The 22,205-nt window shown below is 42.5% G+C and overlaps 1 protein-coding gene across 1 annotated transcript; it reads left to right on the top strand.

Moving 5' to 3' along the window:
* Nucleotides 1–3,934: 3,934 nt before the first annotated feature.
* LOC308163990 (aurora kinase B-like) lies at nt 3,935–20,051 on the top strand (the record flags this gene model as incomplete). The annotated part of the gene is made up of 13 exons (XM_080538157.1): nt 3,935–3,991; nt 4,098–4,185; nt 12,100–12,145; nt 12,435–12,623; nt 12,939–13,077; nt 14,076–14,224; nt 14,444–14,618; nt 14,798–15,024; nt 15,309–15,497; nt 15,806–15,944; nt 19,156–19,304; nt 19,524–19,698; nt 19,878–20,051. 13 exons carry the CDS (start codon nt 3,935–3,937, stop codon nt 20,049–20,051), a joined length of 1,896 nt encoding a protein of 631 aa, XP_080394283.1.
* Between the last annotated feature and the right edge of the window lie 2,154 nt (nt 20,052–22,205).

Here is a 22,205-nt window from a genome sequence, read left to right as displayed (position 1 = left end):
TGTAGGGGGTGTGGTGTGGGACAGAGGCCAGGAGGAGAGAGGTTGTGATTGGAGCAGACCACACTGAGGTGGGTGTGTGAGAGTCATTTAGACGACACTAGGGCCAGATTGACAAGGCGTCTGAGTGTCAGAGATAAGTTTCGTGGGCGGGACTACTTCCTGGAAATGTTTGTGTCTGCATGTGTGTCAGTGTGTGTGTGTGTGTCTGTGTCTGTGTGTGTGTGTGTGTGTGTGTGTGTCTGTATATCTATGTGTGTGTGTGTGTGTGTATGTGTGTGCGTGCTTGCGTGTGTGTGTGTGTGTGTGTGTGTGCGTGCGTGCGTATGTGTGTGCATGCAAGTGTGTGTGTGTGTACTCTGTACCTGTAGGAGGTGTGGTGTTGGACAGAGGCCAGGAGGAGAGAGGTTGTGATTGGAGCAGACCACACTGAGGTGTGTGTGTGAGAGTCATTTAGACGACACTAGGGCCAGATTGACAAGGTGTCTGAGTGTCAGAGATAAGTTTTGTTTCTCTAGAATTGTTCGTGGGCGGGACTACTTCCTGGATATGTTTGTGTGTCTGCATGTGTCTGTGTGTCTGTGTCTGTGTGTGTGTGTGTGTGTGTGTGAGTCTGTGTGTGTGTGCTTGAATGAATGAATGAATGAATCGTGTGTGTGTTTGTGTGTGTGTGCGTGCATGCGTGCGTGTGTGTGTGCATGCGAGTGTGTGTGTGTGTGTGCGTGTGTGTGCTTGCGTGTGTGTTTGTGTGTGTGCGTGCGTGTTTGTGTGTGTTTGCGTGCGTGCATGAGTGTGTGTGTGTGTATGTGTGTGTGTGTGTGAGAGAGAGTGTGTGTGTGTGTGTGTGTGTGTGTGTGAGAGAGTGTGTGTGTGTGTGTGTGTGTGTGTTGTATTTTAAATTCTATATGTTCAGTAGATAATTCATATTTCACCTGGCCAGGCTACCTGTGATTGACATAATCATCAGGAATGGATCATTTATTTTAATCCACTTGTGTCACAGTGTGTGTGTGTGTGTGTGTGTGTGTGTGTGTGTGTGTTCCTCCAGCTGCCCCAGGTGTGGTGTTGACCAGAGGGAGGTACCAGGAGGTCTCATCCACTGCTGTACAACAGCTCCCCCTGCTGGAGCAGAACAGCACTACGCCGGCTGTGCTCCCTGTCTCCCCTGCTGCTCAGACTGTGTCTGCAGGTCTCCCTGGCCCCTTGGTAGATGCTAAGTGGGATCCTTACTGAGTCCCAAACCCCCCCCCCCCCTCCCTAGCCCAGTGGTAGGTGGGATCCCTGGGACGCCCTATACACTGTATATGCGTGCGGTCCGTTAGGATGTCTACATGCAACATGAGGACACAGAGATCTGGACAGTGGTGTTATACAGTGCTGTGAAAAAGTATTTGCCCCCTTCCCAATTTCGTGTGTTTTTGCATGTTTGTCACACTTATATGTTTCAGATCATCAAACCATTTTTAATATTACACAAAGATAACCTGAGTAAATAGAAAATTCAGTTTTTAAATGATCATTCCATTTATTGAAGTCAAAGAGTTATTTAAAACATACCAAGGACGTGTCGTCCATATAAGCATAGTAAGCAGTGCTTACCCAACGAAAAACTAAAAAAGGACAGTGAAAATATTAAAATAAAAGTGCATGTAACCGTTTGTTTGTTTTCATTAAAAGAGTCGTATTTTAGGTCCCAGGGCAGCAGGAGTCATTCATTTTGGCGCCACCTGCAGGAGTAAGCACTCGCTATTCTGCTTGCTTGCATTGCGTTGCATTATAAGCACTTCTCTCTCTGCTTTCCCTCGCGTACATTCGAATGCGTGATTTTTTATTTTTTATTTTCCGATGCCTCAGCCCGCTGTTTAATGTGGCCAGGGTAAGCATGCCCATCAGTAGTTCGTTCATTCCGATAAGAGCTACTGATTGGCTCTTATCACTTTCAAGTTCACTTAACATTTCACCTTACTTTCTCTCGCCCGGCAGAATAGCTTATGCCAGCTATCTCAAACGATCTAAATAATAATAATCAATAAGGATAACTTGCTTGATTTTGTGAATATGGACATTACTGTCAGCGACCTAAAGGGATTTCGTAGACTGGACTGGACTGGAAAAACACAACTACTGGCTAAAGGCCGCCCGAAGCCACCACTCACCGATCTTCACACCCAGAAAGGGAGAGTCGCTAGGGGTTACAGCAAGCCTGGTATCGTATGAGCGGTTTATATGATTCGCGAGGCTGGTGGCGATCTGTGCTTGTTTATATGGTTTGAGTACTGCTGTACTGCTGGCTATGGCTCCTTATTTAAGACTTCCTCTGCTTTTACCTTTGAATGTAGGCCTGTGCCGTTGTGTTTGGAGAGAGAGCTGCTTAATCAATCGCTGAGATAGGCCTAATGTCGCTGTCCGTGCCAGTGGTTCTGGACCAAAAGTGTTTGAGAGAGATAGAGAGGGAGGGTTTGTGATGTGATGTCAAATGCCTGTGTGACAAAAGTGTGAAAAGAAAGTGTGTTGTGAGTTTACTATGGAGGATGGAAACGGTGTGTGTCTGTGTTGTGCGTGTGTACGTTTGCGATGTTGAAACTGGACTTGTAGATTTCAGCAGGTTGGCTACTTGAAAAGATCTTGGTTCAAAAAAGATTGAACAATGAGCACCCCTGATATAGTCGAAACTGGCAACTGTTTTTTTTGTTTTTGGTAATCTGATCACAAAGTGACCCTACAGTTTATTAGCGGGTTCTAGGGCATCAAAATTGCATTTCCATGAAACTGCATTCACTGATAGCGTGTATGTGTAATTATGTGTATTTCTATATCTTATGCTTACCCAATCTAAAAGCTCACGGCACGTGCCTGGTGTGTGTGTGTGTGTATTTATGTATTTTATATAGTGTGTGAAAGTCTGGGCTTGACCCCTGTGAAAGTCTATGGGCTTGACCCTTGCGAAAGTCTATGGGCTTGACCCCTGTGAAAGTCTATGGGCTTGACGGCCCGCCTGTATTAATAGGATACAGCTTTTTGGCACGTTGCACCTGTCGTCATGATAACTGATACTTCTTCAATCACAACGTGATGTCAACACCAGTCACTTGTGCAGCTGAAACAGCCTCACAGTCACCCGTGAACTCATAGTAATTATATAATAATAATATATATATGTGTGGTGGCCTGGGAAAACCCTTCACATGGTGGCATTTTGACATTTTCATTTTTTTATATTTCCATAAATTAGAAGTTCTCAGCTATTCATAACTGGTTGAATGACTGAGATAGCCCTTTATTTTAAAAAGTTATGAGCATTTTAATGTAGCATGTCAAAAAAAGTGAAAGGGGAGAAATCCTCCCCTTTCTCCTCCGGGTCGGGGGAGGAGCCTATGCAGATCGGCCGGTCTCGTTAGTCTGCTTGTGATGCGGTGGTAGTCTGCTTGCCTCGTCGGTATGCGAGGGACAGATCCATTTGTGTGTCTTCTAGTTAAGATGTTATTACTTTATGCTTATTGTGAGCATCAGTAAACTGGCAATAACACAGGTGGAAGTATCGTCTCTCCTTTCGCTCATGTGTGCGTGCGTTGCTTAACTGAGAATGAGACACGTTCAACGTGATGTTGTTTCGCTAGCAAACTACCCGCCACAAAAACATACAAATAAGTACTTTCTCTTTTGTTTTCTTAAAATGTTTATTCACCATAATGTAGTATGGAGTTCAAAGTACTAGAATACCACATAATATCAAAATCGCGATTTCCATCTATATTTGCTCTTTGCCACGAACGAACGCCAGCGACATCCGACGGGTTTTCCCAGGCCACCACACATATATATATATACATAATCTCACATTCTCTTCCTTGTTTTTCATATTGTAGACATGGATGATAATATATATAATATTAGTGGCAAATCGAGGAGAAGTAAGCATAAGGGGATTGCCAACCTTATGCAGACATCTGACCGGTTACAGGCTGCTAAGCGGCTGACGGAGGACAGCCCTACTGTAAGTGTAACCATCACTATTAGCACACACGTCCCTGCAGTTATACCAGTGTTTTGTAACCATGCAGCCATGAATGATGCCACACCTCCCCTGTTCTGTCCTGCAGGTCTCCTGTGTGGGCACGGCCGCCCCCATCCCGGCTGCCCCCAGGGACAAAATCGCCCCCTGGAGCTACGACCAGGCCTGGACGACTGGTGCGTAAATTACCGGAGAGTCTTGAGTTAGAGATTTGCGCGTTAGAATTTTTCCTTGTCTAGTAAAAAAGTATTTCCCGCAATCTCAATACCAGTCACTTTCGCAGCTGAAACAGCCTCACAGTAATCCGTGAACTCATAGGGGGACAAGTCGTTATATAATAAGAATATATGAATATACATCATTTCACATTCGCTTCCTTGTTTTTCATATTGTAGCGGCGAACAGGAAGACTCCGAGGCAGGACGACTGGGAGGCCACGGCGAAGGACAACCCTGTTCCTGTGAGTGTAACCACTTTACATTGTATTTTTGGCATTTAGCAGACGCCTTATTCCAAAGTGACTTACAATCAGTACATTTGAGTAAGCAAGTGAGTCATCAATCCACCAGTCGTAGAAAACTTATTAATTAATAATAAAATATATATATATATATATATATATATATATATATATATATATATATATATACTGGAGAGACAGTACGGAGCCCCCCTGGTGTCACATGGTAGATTTTTTTTTTTGATGTGTGAATTCGTTCCCTCGGTTTAGTAATCCGTTCCCTCTGTTTAGTAATTCGTTCCCTCGGTTTAGTAATTCGTTAGGGTTAAAGTTAGGGTTAGGATTAGGCCCTACGAGCCAGAATGATCGCAAGGATTAGGGTTAGGGTTAGAATCCTTGCGATCGTTCTGGCTCGTAGGGCCTAACCCTAACCCTAACGAATTACTAAACCGAGGGAACAGATTTACTAAATCGAGGGAACGGATTCACACATCAAATATTTTTTTTCTAGTGTGTGTGTGTGTGTGTGTGTGTGATGGGGGGGACCTTTTTCCGGATGGAGGTCTTTGAAAGAGGTGGTGACCAGGGTGGGAAGGATCACCGATGATCTTTCCTGCTCTCTTATTAATTTTAGGGACAAATATTTGTGATAGTAACACATTAGCCTATAGTTACACATTAGTTTAACTCCAAAATATATGACTCATAATTGGTGACATCCACAGAAGAATTCTCACAGGCCAAATCAACAATTTCCGCTACTGCAATCAATGGGGTTACAAAAGGTTCAAAAGGTTCATCAAAAAAAAAAAAGTTCATCAAAAGGTTACATCACACATCAACTCTGCATGTAAAGACTAGTATGTTGGCATTTACTTACTTATCTCAGACTCCAACACCTCTATGGTCTAATCAGGAGTCTGTCTCCTACATACATACATACATACATATTAACCTTTTTAGGGGTAGACTACATACAGGTTAATATAATTTTCTTATTCTTCTTCTGTTGGATTTAATGGCAGCTTGCATTCTTTTCTTTTTTTTAATTTGTTTTTCAGATTTTATCCCTTTTTCACCCAATTTGGTATCCAATTGAACCCAACCTAGCATCCAATTATCCCCTGCCTATTGCGTAGGATCCGCCGCACGACCCCGTGGCCGGCAGCCCCAGAGGAGATCGCCAGGCAGACTAGCTGACTGGCTCCTCGAGCCCGAAACCGTTATTCCGGCACCCCGGGGGCGCTGTTGCGCGACGGATCCTTGTCCGGAAATAGTCCTATACCGCCCTCGGGAGCGGCCGCTCAATATGCCGCTCCCTGTGTGCCTCGGCCATATCCGGGTCTGGTGAGACCGGGATTCGATCCCAGTCCCCGGTGGGCAGCTTGCACTAGTGGCTAGTGCTTAGACCGCTACGCCACCGCAGGGCATGGCAGCTTGCATTCTTAACGTTGCACTACTGCCATCTTCTGGATTTAGCTAACTCCTACATTGTCCGATTTGTCAACTTTTCCATATCAGTCCTGTTCTCTTGAGAAAGCTGACCTGACCCTTCCTGCCCTGTCCACCTCCACCACACTCCAAACCTTCTCGTCAGTCCCTATCTTTTCAGTCCCTCCATCATTTCCTTTCTTTCTGACGTATATTTCCTGCAGTTAACAAGTGCATGTTAAACTGTTTCTTTTACCTGACAATAAGTCATAGTCCAGATGGATGCTATCCTATAATGTAGAGTTCCGTTCAAGTTACTATGCCCTATTCTTAGTCTTGTCATTACTACCTCCTCTTTTATATTTCCTTTCCCCACCCATCCACATCCACACATCCACACACACACACACACACACACACACACACACACACACACACACACACACACACACACACACACACACACACACACACGTTTCAAAATCTTAGTAAAACAACACTTGGCAAATAGAGAAATTGACATTCCCTAATGTATATTAAAGGTGTATGTAAATGAAAATGTTTGTTTTTAGTTTAGTTTTAGTTTTTAGTTTAGTTTTAGTTGAGTTTAGGTTAGTTTGACTTTAGTTTAGTTTTAGTTATTTTCTTCCATTTTCTTTTAATTTTCTTTTAATTACACTCTGTTCTCTGTTGTCTGTTCTTTGTAATCATTTGTTTGTATTTGTGTTGTTATTGATTTCATTTGTATTGTTATTTTTGTGGACCCCAGGAAGACTAACTGTCACCATGGTGGCAGCTAATGGGGATCCTAATAATAAACAAATACACACACACACACACACACACACACACACACACACACACACACGGCCAGCGAAGCCGTGTCTGAGATGTGTCATGGTGTGCACATGGTATGAGGCAGGCAGCAGCTGCAGCAGGCGGCTTGTTGATGTGTTGAATACTTATTTCCCCCACTGTATATAGTCTGGCGTGAATCTGTACTCAGCTGGACAGACGTTAGCTATCGGGGGACTTTCAGAGGAAGTGCCAGTCGTCTTCATGCAGGAAGCTTGGCTCTGCGTGACAATGACACGTGCATAGAAAGGTTTCAGTTCCGGCAGAGTTTGATTTAAATCATACTGTTATTTTACCCTCTCTAACTTTGTAGTTATTTTACATTGTAACACACAGCTATACTCACTGTAACTATAATCTATAGTAGTCCCAGGTCTAAACCTCAGTGAGTAGCCCTCACTGAGGTTTAGAGAGAGTTCAAGTTTAAACAACTCCTAAAGTTCTGAAATGTTCCTGAAATGTTCTGCTCCTTTGATACCGTATTTCCCCTGTGTGGTTGCTTATGCAGTAATATGGTTTGTGGGTGGTTAATATCAGAATAAAACATGCAGACTGCAGAATGAGTGTTTCTGGTTTATTTTATGAAGCTGTGTATTTTTACACTGTGTTGCCCAGTCAATAAACATGTTTCCTTATGACTTCTAACTTCTCTGGGCGTGCATTTCAACCCGTTCACACGCCGCATGCTAGCGTTTACGTTAGCCGTTTATGTTAGCCCAAGCTATTCATAGCTTTCATGTGACGTCACAGCATAGTGGAAACGCCCACCTGACGGGCAAAAGGCACTTTTTGCGGGCAAAACCCACGGGCAAAACCCACTTTTTGCGGGTTAATAACTTTGATTTCCCGTGGGTTAGGAAAATAATTCCAACGTGTCCGGAAAGAGGAGAAACCAGGGAATCGAAAAGTCTTTGAATGGAGTCGATCCTCCACTCCTATCACCGTGGACACAGCAATGAGCGAATTCCCGGGTAGAAATATCCCCTCGACCCGCTGTCAGCGGGAGTTCCGTCCAGCAGGGGTAGAACTCCCGAACGCCCGGTTGATCGAGTTTCGTATTAAACGTATATGTATACAACAACCTGTAGCGAATACCCTGGCAATCTAACAATTATATTAGAGTGTATAATGCATAAACTGGGCATAGTCATGGTCTTTGCTTGGCTGGCTGGCTGCATTAACCTGTTGTTGTTACTTGTATGTTCATTACGTTACTTCAAATGAATGCCCCCTAAGTCAAATCCATCAACTGAAGATAACTCGTGAGTTTAGAATGAGACGGTTCTATCTCCGTTTAGAATGATAAGGTTCTATCTCCGTTTAGAATGATAAGGTTCTATCTCCGTTTAGAATGATAAGGTTCTATCTCCGTTTAGAATGATAAGGTTCTATCTCCGTTTAGAATTATAAGGTTCTATCTCCGTTTAGGGCAGTTAAGAGATATTGAGCGTCAAAGTTTTGACATTCCATTATGTTTTGTGAGATGGAACCTTTGTATTTTATTAACCGTTTGCGTCCACTCGCCATGTTGCTATGATACTTTTTGCCCGTCAGGTTGGTGGTTGCTAGGGAAGAAACCACGTGACTGAAAGCTATGAATAGCTTATAGCAAGGAGTCTGGCTTTAGATGGTAGACTCGCCAGCCAATGAGGGGGCAATGAGGGAGTGCTTCGCCAACCAATCAGGTAGCGGTATTGCCAGCCAATGAGGGGGCAATGAGGGAGTGCTTCGCCAACCAATCAGGTAGCGGTATTGCCCTGCCACCCCCTACCATCCTAGGTTTCGCAAATTCGCATCCAGGAGCTCTCACGTCAGTCTCCGCGTGTCCTGGTTGGTGAGTGTTGTAACTGGGCGGAGGAGGCGCAGGTTTACAGACTATCACATCGTGTTTGCTTCAGTTACATTGACATCTGAAGTACGAGGCGGTCTAGATGCGGTGCAGATCTGTGAATCGGCGCAAACGCTGCGCTTCGTAGATGCGATCAAACGACTGAAATTTGTTATTTTCGGCTCCAGTTGATGACGTCGGAATCTTTTAAAAAGACAGGAGGAGAAACTGTATAATAATAATAATAACCATTATTTGTATAGCACTTTTCCTGCAAACGTTGCAGCTCAAATGCTTTAATCTTTATGTAATCATCATTTAACCATTTAGTAATTTAAAGGCAATATTAAAAAGATGGGTTTTAATGATTTAAATGGGTTTTAATGGTTTCAATGGGTTTTAATGGGTTTTAGTGGTCAGTTAACAACTGGGAATCGTGATTGCATTGATGCATACATAATACTGCTCTTCTTCTACATGGAGACATTGACAATCCCAAACAAGAATACGCTCATTAGGCAGGTAACCGGTAACAAGTAACAACCATAGAAGAAACAACTCACTGAGGTTGCGTTCGTAAAATCACTCTGAGAGTGCCGGAGCGCACACTGGGTTCAACGTGACAAAGGAACCAAGTCATTTGATTGGACAAGAGGCATTCCATGAGTTCTGATCAAATGTCAGAGCGAGTTTACGAACGCAACCACAAGAACTTTGAACGTTTTCGTTCGTTTTTGTTTTTCTGTCCCAATACAAACCTGCATTTCTGAAATAACATCAGCAACGAGCAGCTAGGCTAGGCCACACTCGTTTATGTAAGTGGCCGTGTATATATATGTGTATATATCTGGTTGATAAACAGTGAATAATATGTCTGTTATTATGTGTTATTATCATATTATGTGATAAATGCTAAACTACAACCAACGTTACCGTGGCAACCAATGGTAGCATAGCAACCCTACTCACCTAACGACAGATAACGGTTAGTTAGCAAGCTAGCTGCTAACTAGTTAGTTAGTTAGTTAGTTAGTTAGTTAGTTAGGTAGTTAGTCAGTTAGTTAGTTAGTTAGTTAGTTAGTTAGTTAGTTAGTTAGTTAGTCAGTCAGTTAGTTAGTTAGGTAGGTAGTTAGTCAGTTAGTTAGTTAGTTAGTTAGTTAGTTAGTTAGTAAGGTAGTTAGTTAGTTAGTTAGTCAGTCAGTTAGTTAGTTAGTTAGTTAGGTAGTTAGTTAGTCAGTTAGTTAGTTAGTTAGTTCGTTAGTTAGTTAGGTAGTTAGTCAGTTAGTTAGTTAGTTAGTTAGTTAGCCAGCTAAGATTCATACGGTTTACAGAGGTTTACATTAGTTAGGCAAGGCAAGTGTGTTTGTATAGCACATTTCATACAACAGGGGGCAATTCAGTGCTTTACATAATTCAGTGCTTTACATACAGAGTGCTTTACATTCATTCTTTTAAAAATACAGCAAGAGGAGCATAGTAAGAAAATAAAAATGACAATGAATAAAAGCAAATATAAGAAGAAAATTACATAACACTTTCAATAAGACAATAGTTAATAGCTAATGGATTAAAGACATTGATAGGAGTGTTTGTGTTTAATCATAACTGCTGCAAAACATGAAGATTTTGATTTATTTCGCTTTGATTTAATTATTTTGAGGGTTTGGGCCTTTGTCAACATTGCAGGCAGCAGCAGAAGCAACAACCAATCCAGGTCAAGTACCAGATGATGATGGACAACAAAGTTACCAAACTAAACCCAACCCAAGAGGTTAACATGGAGATGCAGGAGACGGCTGTACTAGTAGAGGTAAAGTGTTGTCTTCACCTGGCGAGTTCATTGCAACTTTAAAGAATTTTAAGGTTCAGTCAACTTTGGAACCGTTTAGGTCTTCGCACCTTCTTGCCCCCCCCTTAACAGCCTATCGTTCCCCTCGCCGTTCCATCAGGGTCCATTCTTCTCAGTGAGTCACGTACTCTTGAAACTTGTACAAACAAAAGAGATGATCATGATCTAATGGATTGATATCTTAAACGGAAGAATTACAAACGACAATGCGTCTATGAAGTAAATAAGAAAATCAGTCTTGGTAGCCTACATTTCATGCATAAAGTATTATAGGCCTAGTACTAATAGACCTAGACCTACGATGCTATTAAGAATGTGGAAAGATTTGAAGATGTTATGTTAATACACATTACATTTGACCACTTATGGTGTCGAACCAAATATGGTGTCCATGCGTCCGGGTGATGCGCGTGTAGGATGCAGCTGGATATACTTGAACAACAACAACAGCAGGAGGACAGTTGAACACAGAGAAGTTAGTCTGGCCATTGGTTCACATTGTTGTTTATGGTGTTTTAGTCACATCTTTTACTCCGCTATTTCAGCATCATGCAGGTAAGAATTTTATTTGATTAGATACACATTTTGCAGCATTTAGTGATCTCCGGTAAAGTGCCATTCGTGTAGTTAACTTAGCTAGCAGAGAATGAATGGCTGGCTACGCTGGAGAATCATCCTGTATTTGGACTGATCTGATCTCCTCGGGCTATGAAGGTTTTTTTTGAATTAATTTGTCTTTTTCTTTTCGCAGAATAAAGAGAATAGCGATCCTGAAGTGCTCCTAAGACCGGTAAGGGTTTCACCTCCACCGATATGTGTCAACAACTATAACAACTGACATAATGTAGCTACGCTACTTCTTATTCCATTTCACATTTTAATGACTATCCAACATTAATTACTGGGCTTGCTTTCTCGTACTTCAGCATTGGCACCATTGGTTTCCTATGCTACTTTTTGAAACGCACCGTCTCTTTCATGTTATAAGCTTTGACACCTCAGTTCAGCTTTAACATGTGTAAACTGAGTCTGACTCCATTAAAATAACTTTCTTTCAGATGTTTTTATAGTGTTCAGACATTTTAAACTCTAAGCATTTGAGGTCTATTAGGTGTAATAATTAACAGGTTTCTATGAGATGTCATTGGTTTCCTATGATGCACGTTTACAATTCACATCATATGTTAAGCTTGAAACCTCAATCCGACTTTAACATGTGGAGACTTACCCCACTTAATTCATTTCTTTACATAGTATTGGCATTTCTGAATCTACACGTTTAACGTTGAATTTTCATTGTTTCTTCAACAACTGGTGAATTGATGATTCACTTGCTTAGTTGAATGTACCGTTTGTAAGTCGCTTTGGAATAAGGTGTCTGCTAAATGCCAAAAATGTAAATGTAACATCCATTTCTATAATGCTGTCCTACCATGTTATGTCTAACGCTGGGTGTATGTTTTGATGATAGCTTACAACTCCACTGGGTCAGGGTCCACAGCAAGTTCTAGCGAACCCTTGGCCAGAGGCTGCAGACAAAAATGCCATCACAGGTAGGCACTGCCATCATAAACCATTCTACATGTGCAGTCTTTTGATATTTTTCAGATGGCACAGCAGACTTTCTTTGTGTAATTCATTGTCTGTGTATCCCCATTATCCCACAGGTCCTGGGAGGGAGCCTGTCAGTTCCTCTTCTAGTTCACCTCCCCAGTAAGCATGCTTTCCCACAACACTCATGTCTTGTTAAAGGCTTAAAAATGACTCGGATAACAAGGATTTAAGAATATTCTAATGTGAGGTATTTTGCTCTGTGCATTTCATGTCTTCTGTCATTGTTTACATCACTGACACTTAGGGAGATGACTGGGTGATGGTTTGTTTGTTTGTTTGTTTGTGGAAGATGTTTGTCTTAAATAGAACCGTAGGCCTATTCTGTAAAGGTTGAATCTCCCTGGTGTTGTGTTTAGGTTTCCAACAAATGTGCTTTTTATTTAAACAGTAAATTCACCATCAAAGACTTTGACTTCGGACGGCCCCTGCGGAAGGGCAAGTTTGGGAACGTGTACCTGGCGCGGGAAAAACAGACCAAGGTTATTGTGGCGCTGAAAGTTCTGTTCAAGTCACAGATGGAAAAAGAGGGTGTCGAGCACCAGCTGCGAAGGGAGATCGAGATCCAGTCCCATCTTAGGTCGGTACCCGGGTTTTGAGTTTAATTCACGACCTTGTGATGGAATCCTGTCTGTTAAATCTCCTCAGCCTTTGTGTTGCCTTGATAGCCATTCACATCTATATTTGTCCTATGTCAGTTAAATAACTCGTTTTATATATATTTTTAGCTAGGATGCATTCATGTCTAGAGACTATGTAAACTAATTTTTTAACTAAATGCTAGCAAGTGGCTTTCAGCCAGCTTTTGTTGTGAACACAATTCTTGCTTAACATAACCACATGTTTATGTATTTACGAAGGTCAGTGAATTAATCTTTCTTTCCCCTTTCTCAAGACATCCCAACATCTTGCGCTTCTACAACTACTTCTATGACCGCACGCGGGTGTTCCTGATCCTGGAGTACGCTCCCCGAGGGGAGATGTATAAAGAGCTGCAGCGAGCTGGGCGCTTTGATGACCAGCGCACTGCCACGGTAAAAGCAGTGTCCATGTGTGAATCGCAAATCGTGACGTTAGAATTATAAGGTTCTATCTCCTTATTTGGTCAAAATTTTGTTTTTTACATAATCTGATCCATTAGGTGTTTATTAATGCCTGTGTGGTGTTATTTTTAAAATGTTTACATTTTTTAGTTAGTAATTACAAAGGTTCCATCTCACAAAACATAACGGAATGTAAAAACTTTGACGCTCAATATCTCTGAACTACCCTAAACGGAGATAGAACCTTATCATTCTGAGCTCACGAAATGTCTTTCCTCAACACCATGCCTCCTCCAAAAATGTTATATATAAGATGGTCCCAGTGGAGGAACCTCTGATCTTCTATGATGATGTTGGAGAAGGTGAGAGGATTTGGGATTTACACAGCCCTGTCATTTCTTAAGCCAAGACGATGCAACAGCTGAGATGAAACTGCCTAGTTTCGAAACTGCACTGATCTAAACCGTATAAGATGATGAAACTAAAATGATCGTGCTATCTCCCTATTGCTAATTCCCTCACTGTAACAACACATGTTAGCCAAGCTAACACCATTTTGCTAAATTCAGCCACTTCATTAGGCACTCCACTAATATACATGTTTATTCATTCCTAAATAGCCATGTGTTTAATTTGCTCTGGAAAAACCCAATCACAGATTTTAGATAATTTTGCAATGTGAGTCTGGAAAATAAGTCGTAAATAAGTGCAGATTTCACACCCCCAAAAAAATCTAAATTCTGAGTAATCTATTGGTTTTCTTCTCTATCCAATCACTCGAATTGTAACGTTTGTAACAGGATGTTGTATACGCAGTTGAGTTACCATGGCTGGCATTATGGCCTGATTATGGCCTCAGTAAGTTTGGGCCAGTTTTGGGAACGAGGCACGGCACATGAGGTTTGACATGTCTTTAATTTGATTAAAAATGTATTGTTCAAAGCTGACCAGAAGTGATCTAACATCTGCAAATGGCCTTTTTTTTTCAGTACATGGAGGAGTTGGCGGATGCGATGATGTACTGCCATGAGAGGAAGGTGATCCACCGTGACATCAAACCAGAGAACCTCCTGCTCGGCTTCCGCGGAGAGCTGAAAATCGCTGACTTCGGTTGGTCCGTCCACGCACCGTCCCTGAGGTGAGAGGTCACTGAAACCCATTCCAGCCGCAAACTGGACTGAGTCGATGTGTGCTGTGCAGTCAAGGTCTTGGCCACGGCTGGCTAGCTTACGCTCTCAGTCACTCACTGCAAATCTAACACCCCCCCCCCCTTAATGTTTTGAGTTAAGGTGTATTTCTATTATGTGGAGACAGTGGTGCTTTGTAGACAACCGTATGTTACCCCCCCCCCCTCTAGACGCCATACGATGTGTGGAACACTGGACTACCTTCCCCCAGAGATGATTGAGGGGCGCACCCATGACGAAAAGGTGGACCTGTGGTGCATAGGGGTACTCTGCTACGAGTGTTTGGTTGGAAAACCCCCGTTTGAAACTGCCAGCCACTCTGACACGTACAAGAGGATCACAAAGGTTCGCATATTTTGGAGGGAGACGGATTGAAAATAATGTCTTTTTGTCATTTAGAAACATTTGCTGACAAGTTGAGAATGAAATCATTATTTTACATCTCCCTTGCAATGGATATAGATATGCAACCAAGGCTGTTGTAGATAGTGAGACTGACTGATTACTGATTCCCTGGGTTGTAGGTGGACTTGCAGTTCCCCAAAGTGGTGTCTGATGGGGCGCGGGACCTGATCTCAAAGCTCCTCTGCTACAGCCCGGCCATGCGTCTGCCCCTGCAGAGTGTGATTGACCACCCATGGGTGCGAGCCAACTCACGGCGGGTCCTACCCCCAGTCTGCACTGTGTATCCCCATTTCCCCACAGGTCCTGGGAGGGAGCCTGTCAGTTCCTCTTCTAGTTCACCTCCCCAGTAAGCATGCTTTCCCACAACACTCATGTCTTGTTAAAGGCTTAAAAATGACTCGGATAACAAGGATTTAAGAATATTCTAATGTGAGGTATTTTGCTCTGTGCATTTCATGTCTTCTGTCATTGTTTACATCACTGACACTTAGGGAGATGACTGGGTGATGGTTTGTTTGTTTGTTTGTGGAAGATGTTTGTCTTAAATAGAACCGTAGGCCTATTCTGTAAAGGTTGAATCTCCCTGGTGTTGTGTTTAGGTTTCCAACAATGTGCTTTTTATTTAAACAGTAAATTCACCATCAAAGACTTAGACTTCGGACGGCCCCTGGGGAAGGGCAAGTTTGGGAACGTGTACCTGGCGCGGGAAAAACAGACCAAGGTTATTGTGGCGCTGAAAGTTCTGTTCAAGTCACAGATGGAAAAAGAGGGTGTCGAGCACCAGCTGCGAAGGGAGATCGAGATCCAGTCCCATCTTAGGTCGGTTTTGAGTTTAATTCATGACCTTGTGATGGAATCCTGTCTGTTAAATCTCCTCAGCCTTTGTGTTGCCTTGATAGCCATTCACATCTATATTTGTCCTATGTCAGTTAAATAACTCGTTTTATATATATTTTTTTGCTAGGATGCATTCATGTCTAGAGACTATGTAAACAATTTTTTTAACTAAATGCTAGCAAGTGGCTTTCAGCCAGCTTTTGTTGTGAACACAATTCTTGCTTAACATAACCAAATGTTTATGTATTTACGAAGGTCAGTGAATTAAACTTTCTTTCCCCTTTCTCAAGACATCCCAACATCTTGCGCTTCTACAACTACTTCTATGACCGCACGCGGGTGTTCCTGATCCTGGAGTACGCTCCCCGAGGGGAGATGTATAAAGAGCTGCAGCGAGCTGGGCGCTTTGATGACCAGCGCACTGCCACGGTAAAAGCAGTGTCCATGTGTGAATCGCAAATCGTGACGTTAGAATTATAAGGTTCTATCTCCTTATTTGGTCAACATTTTGTTTTTTACATAATCTGATCCATTAGGTGACTATGAGCATGTTCACCATGATTAGTACGGAAACATTAGGTAAAATTGTGTCACAGCTTAAACCGTCTACGTGTCCTCTTGACCCTATTCCTACCACCTTTTTTTAAGGAAATTTTTGAATCTGTGTCTGATGACATACTAGGCATTGTAAATCACTCCCTACTTAAAGGGATATTTCCAGCGGCGCTTAAAACTGCCCTGGTTAGACCCACCCTGAAAAAAAGTAACCTAGATCCTTCTGATCCCAAAAACTGTAGACCAATATCAAATCTCACTTTTCTAAGCAAAATTTTAGAAAAGGCAGCGTATAGACAGCTTCATGAATTCTTAGTCTTAAATAATAGGTATGACCCACTTCAGTCAGGTTTCCGATCATACCACAGCACAGAAACCGCTTTGCTTAAGGTAACAAATGACCTTAGGATAAATGCAGACTCGAAAAAACTCTCGATTCTTGTACTCTTAGACTTAAGTGCAGCCTTTGATACGGTAGACCATTCCATACTTATTGAGAGACTTGAAAACTGGGTTGGCCTCTCAGGTCCGGTCTTGAACTGGTTCAGGACTTACCTGGCTGACCGAGACTACTTTGTAGCCCTTGGTGACCATAAGTCAAAAAATTATAGCACAACCTGTGGAGTTCCCCAGGGGTCCATTTTAGGACCGTTGCTCTTTAGCCTATACATGCTACCCCTCAGTTCTGTTATCAAGAAGCATAGCGTTAACTACCACAGCTATGCTGACGACACTCAGCTTTATATCTCAGTAACTCCCAACGACTACAAGATGATTGACCACCTGATAGATTGTATTGCCGATATTAATATTTGGATGACACAAAACTTTCTCCAACTCAATCAAGAAAAAACAGAGGTATTGATCATTGGCGAGAAAACTGGGAGAGAGAAATTATCTGCACACTTGAAAACACTAGCTCTTAACACTAAGTGTCAGGCCAGGAATCTTGGTGTCATAATTGACTCAGATCTAAATTTTGAAACTCATATTAATAATACTATTAAAACATCCTTTTACCATCTAAGAAACATCACTAAGGTACAATAATTTCTCTCCCAGGCAGACACTGAAAAATTAATGCATGCGTTTGTTACTAGTAGGCTAGATTACTGTAATGCTCTCCTGACAGGTCTCCCCAAAAAAATGATAAATAGACTACAAATGGTTCAAAATGCTGCTGCTCGTGTCCTTACTAGGACCAAACGAAGAGCGCACATCACACCTGTCTTGAGATCACTACACTGGCTCCCTGTCAGTCATAGAATAGACTTTAAGATCCTTTTACTAGTTTATAAATCACTTCACTGTGATGCACCCAATTACATGGTGGACATGCTCATAAGATACACACCAGCTAGACCCCTACGGTCTAGTGGCACGGAACTTTTAATAGTGCCAGAGGCTAGGACAAAGAGATTTGGAGGATCAGCTTTTAGCATATATGCTCCTAGATTGTGGAACACCCTACCTGAGGGCCTGAGGTTGTCTAAAACTCAGGACATTTTTAAGCGTGACCTCAAAACCTACTTATTCAATGTCGCCTTTTGATACTACGGGAGACATTGGACATTATAGAACTAGGATCACTAGGCCATTACACCATACTCGTGTTTTGAGATTTGTGTTGACAGGAAAATGGACCCGGGTGCTGATGAGGCACTCTCAGCTCCAAATAGCACCTAGAGCAGTACTGGAACCGGTACAAGGGTGTACCAGGACCACCATCAGGTTGTATTGCTGTCATCTTTATTGTCTTTATTGTGTTGTTGCATCATAACTGTGCCTAAGATTCTCTTTTGGCAGGACCTGTGACCATCCGGATGCAGAACGATGCAAATATAACACTAAATTTATGGACAGAGTGTACGCCGATAATATGCAAGGAATTTTTCCTGGATACATGGTGTACAGGTTTTTGCCCTTGCTTGCTTGCTTTGTGCCGGTGGTCCTTGGCCTCCCCTTGGGGACCGCTGGGTACTGGTAGGCAAACTGGCTAGTAGTCGCTCTATTGGTAGAGGGCTGCAAGGGAATTTTTTTTCCTGGCTACATAGTATACAGGTTTTTACTTTTGCCTGCTCGCGGCTCTGTCAGTATTGATTGATTGACTGATTGACTGAACATTTTCATTGTGTGAAGCGCATTGAGTTGCATCTTGTAAGAAATGCGCTATACAAATAAAATTTGATTTGATTTGATTTGATATTAATGCCTGTGTGGTGTTATTTTTTAAAATGTTTACATTTTTTAGTTAGTAATTACAAAGGTTCCATCTCACAAAACATAATGGAATGTAAAAACTTTGACGCTCAATATCTCTGAACTACCCTAAACGGAGATAGAACCTTATAATTCTGAGCTCACGAAATGTCTTTCCTCAACACCATGCCTCCTCCAAAAATGTTATTTATAAGATGGTCCCAGTGGAGGAACCTCTGATCTTCTATGATGATGTTGGAGAAGGTGAGAGGATTTGGGATTTACACAGCCCTGTCATTTCTTAAGCCAAGACGATGCAACAGCTGAAATGAAACTGCCTAGTTTCGAAACTGCACTGATCTAAACCGTATAAGATGATGAAACTAAAATGATCGTGCTATCTCCCTATTGCTAATTCCCTCACTGTAACAACACATGTTAGCCAAGCTAACACCATTTTGCTAAATTCAGCCACTTCATTAGGCACTCCACTAATATACATGTTTATTCATTCCTAAATAGCCATATGTGTTTAATTTGCTCTGGAAAAACCCAATCACAGATTTGAGATAATTTTGCAATGCGAGTCTGGAAAATAAGTCGTAAATAAGTGCAGATTTCACCCCCCCCAAAAAATCTAAATTCTGAGTAATCTATTGGTTTTCTTCTCTATCCAATCACTCGAATTGTAACGTTTGTAACAGGATGTTGTATACGCAGTTGAGTTACCATGGCTGGCATTATGGCCTGATTATGGCCTCAGTAAGTTTGGGCCAGTTTTGGGAACGAGGCACATGAGGTTTGACATGTCTTTAATTTGATTAAAAATGTATTGTTCAAAGCTGACCAGAAGTGATCTAACATCTGCAAATGGCCTTTTTTTCAGTACATGGAGGAGTTGGCGGATGCGCTGATGTACTGCCATGAGAGGAAGGTGATCCACCGTGACATCAAACCAGAGAACCTCCTGCTCGGCTTCCGCGGAGAGCTGAAAATCGCTGACTTCGGTTGGTCCGTCCACGCACCGTCCCTGAGGTGAGAGGTCACTGAAACCCATTCCAGCAGCAAACTGGACTGAGTCGATGTGTGCTGTGCAGTCAAGGTCTTGGTCACGGCTGGCTAGCTTACGCTCTCAGTCACTCACTGCAAATCTAACACCCCCCCCCCCCTTAATGTTTTGAGTTAAGGTGTATTTCTATTATGTGGAGACAGTGGTGCTTTGTAGACAACCGTATGTTACCCCCCCCCCTCTAGACGCCATACGATGTGTGGAACACTGGACTACCTTCCCCCAGAGATGATTGAGGGGCGCACCCATGACGAAAAGGTGGACCTGTGGTGCATAGGGGTACTCTGCTACGAGTGTTTGGTTGGAAAACCCCCGTTTGAAACTGCCAGCCACTCTGACACGTACAAGAGGATCACAAAGGTTCGCATATTTTGGAGGGAGACGGATTGAAAAGAATGTCTTTTTGTCATTTAGAAACATTTGCTGACAAGTTGAGAATGAAATCATTATTTTACATCTCCCTTGCAATGGATATAGATATGCAACCAAGGCTGTTGTAGATAGTGAGACTGACTGATTACTGATTCCCTGGGTTGTAGGTGGACTTGCAGTTCCCCAAGGTGGTGTCTGATGGGGCGCGGGACCTGATCTCAAAGCTCCTCTGCTACAGCCCGGCCATGCGTCTGCCCCTGCAGAGTGTGATTGACCACCCATGGGTGCGAGCCAACTCACGGCGGGTCCTACCCCCAGTCTGCACTGCCAAGAAACCCTAAAGACAAGCACCCTGCCTTCGTCCCCGGGTCGTGTTATTGTGTGAATTTTTATTCAGATTTTTCTGTCAACATTCCATTTACAAATGTAAGATGAGCACATGCTAAAACAAAAAATAATATTTTAATAAAGCATGATTTAAAAAACAAAACAAATATAAAACAATGTTCATGTTAAAAACGAAAAGTGCATGTTGAGTATACACATTACATTTGACCACTTATGGTGTCGAACCAAATATGGTGTCCATGCGTCCGGGTGGCGAATTTGCGAAACCTAGGATGGTAGGGGAAGGCAGGGCAATACCGCTACCTGATTGGTTGGCGAAGCACTCGTGATGAGCCCCCTCATTGGCTGGCGAGTCTACCATCTAATTAGCCAGACTCCTTGCTATAAGCTAGCAATATTGGGCTAACGTGTGAACGGGTTGAAATGCGTGTGTCTCACGCCCAGAGAAGTTAGAAGTCATAAGGAAACATGTTTATTGACTGGGCAACACAGTGTAAATACAGTAAACATCTGAAAGAAAGTTATTTTAATGGAGTCAGACTCAGTTTACACATGTTAAAGCTGAACTGAGGTGTCAAAGCTTATAACATGAAAGAGACGGTGCGTTTCAAAAAGTATCATAGGAAACCAATGGTGCCAATGCTGAAGTAGGAGAAAGCAAGCCCAGTAATTAATGTTGGATAGTCATTAAAATGTGAAATGGAATAAGAAGTAGCTAAGCTACATTATGTCAGTTGTTATAGTTGTTGACACATATCGGTGGAGGTGAAACCCTTACCGGTCTTAGGAGCACTTCAGGATCGTTATTCTCTTTATTCTGCGAAAAGAAAAAGACAAATTAATTCAAAAAAAACCTTCATAGCCCGAGGAGATCAGATCAGTCCAAATACAGGATGATTCTCCAGCGTAGCCAGCCATTCATTCTCTGCTAGCTAAGTTAACTACACGAATGGCACTTTACCGGAGATCACTAAATGCTGCAAAATGTGTATCTAATCAAATACAATTCTTACCTGCATGATGCTGAAATAGCGGAGTAAAAGATGTGACTAAAACACCATAAACAACAATGTGAACCAATGCCCAGACTAACTTCTCTGTGTTCAACTGTCCTCCTGCTGTTGTTGTTGTTGTTGTTGTTATTCAAGTATATCCAGCTGCATCCTACACGCGCATCACCCGGATGGTAGGGGAAGGCAGGGCAATACCGCTACCTTATTGGTTGGCGAAGCACTCGTGATGAGCCCCCTCATTGGCTGGCGAGTCTACCATCTATTTAGCCAGACTCCTTGCTATGTGTGACGTGTGTGTCTCAGGTACATCTCTACAGCGTGTTGTGTGACGTGTGTGTCTCAGTTACATCTCTACAGCGTGTTGTGTGACGTGTGTGTCTCAGGTACATCTCTACAGCGTGTTGTGTGACGTGTGTGTCTCAGTTACATCTCTACAGCGTGTTGTGTGACGTGTGTGTCTCAGTTACATCTCTACAGCGTGTTGTGTGACGTGTGTGTCTCAGGTACATCTCTACAGTGTGTTGTGTGACGTGTGTGTCTCAGGTTCATCTCTACAGCGTGTTGTGTGACGTGTGTGTCTCAGGTTCATCTCTACAGCGTGTTGTGTGACGTGTGTGTCTCAGGTACATCTCTACAGTGTGTTGTGTGACGTGTGTGTCTCAGTTACATCTCTACAGTGTGTTGTGTGACGTGTGTGTCTCAGGTTCATCTCTACAGTGTGTTGTGTGACGTGTGTGTCTCAGGTTCATCTCTACAGCGTGTTGTGTGACGTGTGTGTCTCAGGTACATCTCTACAGTGTGTTGTGTGACGTGTGTGTCTCAGTTACATCTCTACAGCGTGTTGTGTGACGTGTGTGTCTCAGTTACATCTCTACAGCGTGTTGTGTGACGTGTGTGTCTCAGGTTCGAGCACTTCAGCGTGTTGTGTGAACTGCTTCCCGTGGCAGTATATATATATATATATATATATATATATATATATATATATATATATATATAACATATAACCCACATATTAGTGGGGAGAACAAGTATTTGATACACTGCTGATTTTGCAGGTTTTCCCACTTAGAAAGAATGTAGAGGTCTGTAATGTTTATCATAGGTACACTTCAACTGTGAGAGACGGAATCT

This window comes from Nansenia antarctica (genome assembly GCF_963989245.1).
Source record: "Nansenia antarctica genome assembly, chromosome: 8".
Taxonomy (NCBI): Eukaryota; Metazoa; Chordata; class Actinopteri; order Argentiniformes; family Microstomatidae; genus Nansenia; species Nansenia antarctica.
The sequence above is the reverse complement of the archived record's forward strand: the minus strand, read 5'-3'. Positions and strand labels throughout refer to the sequence as shown.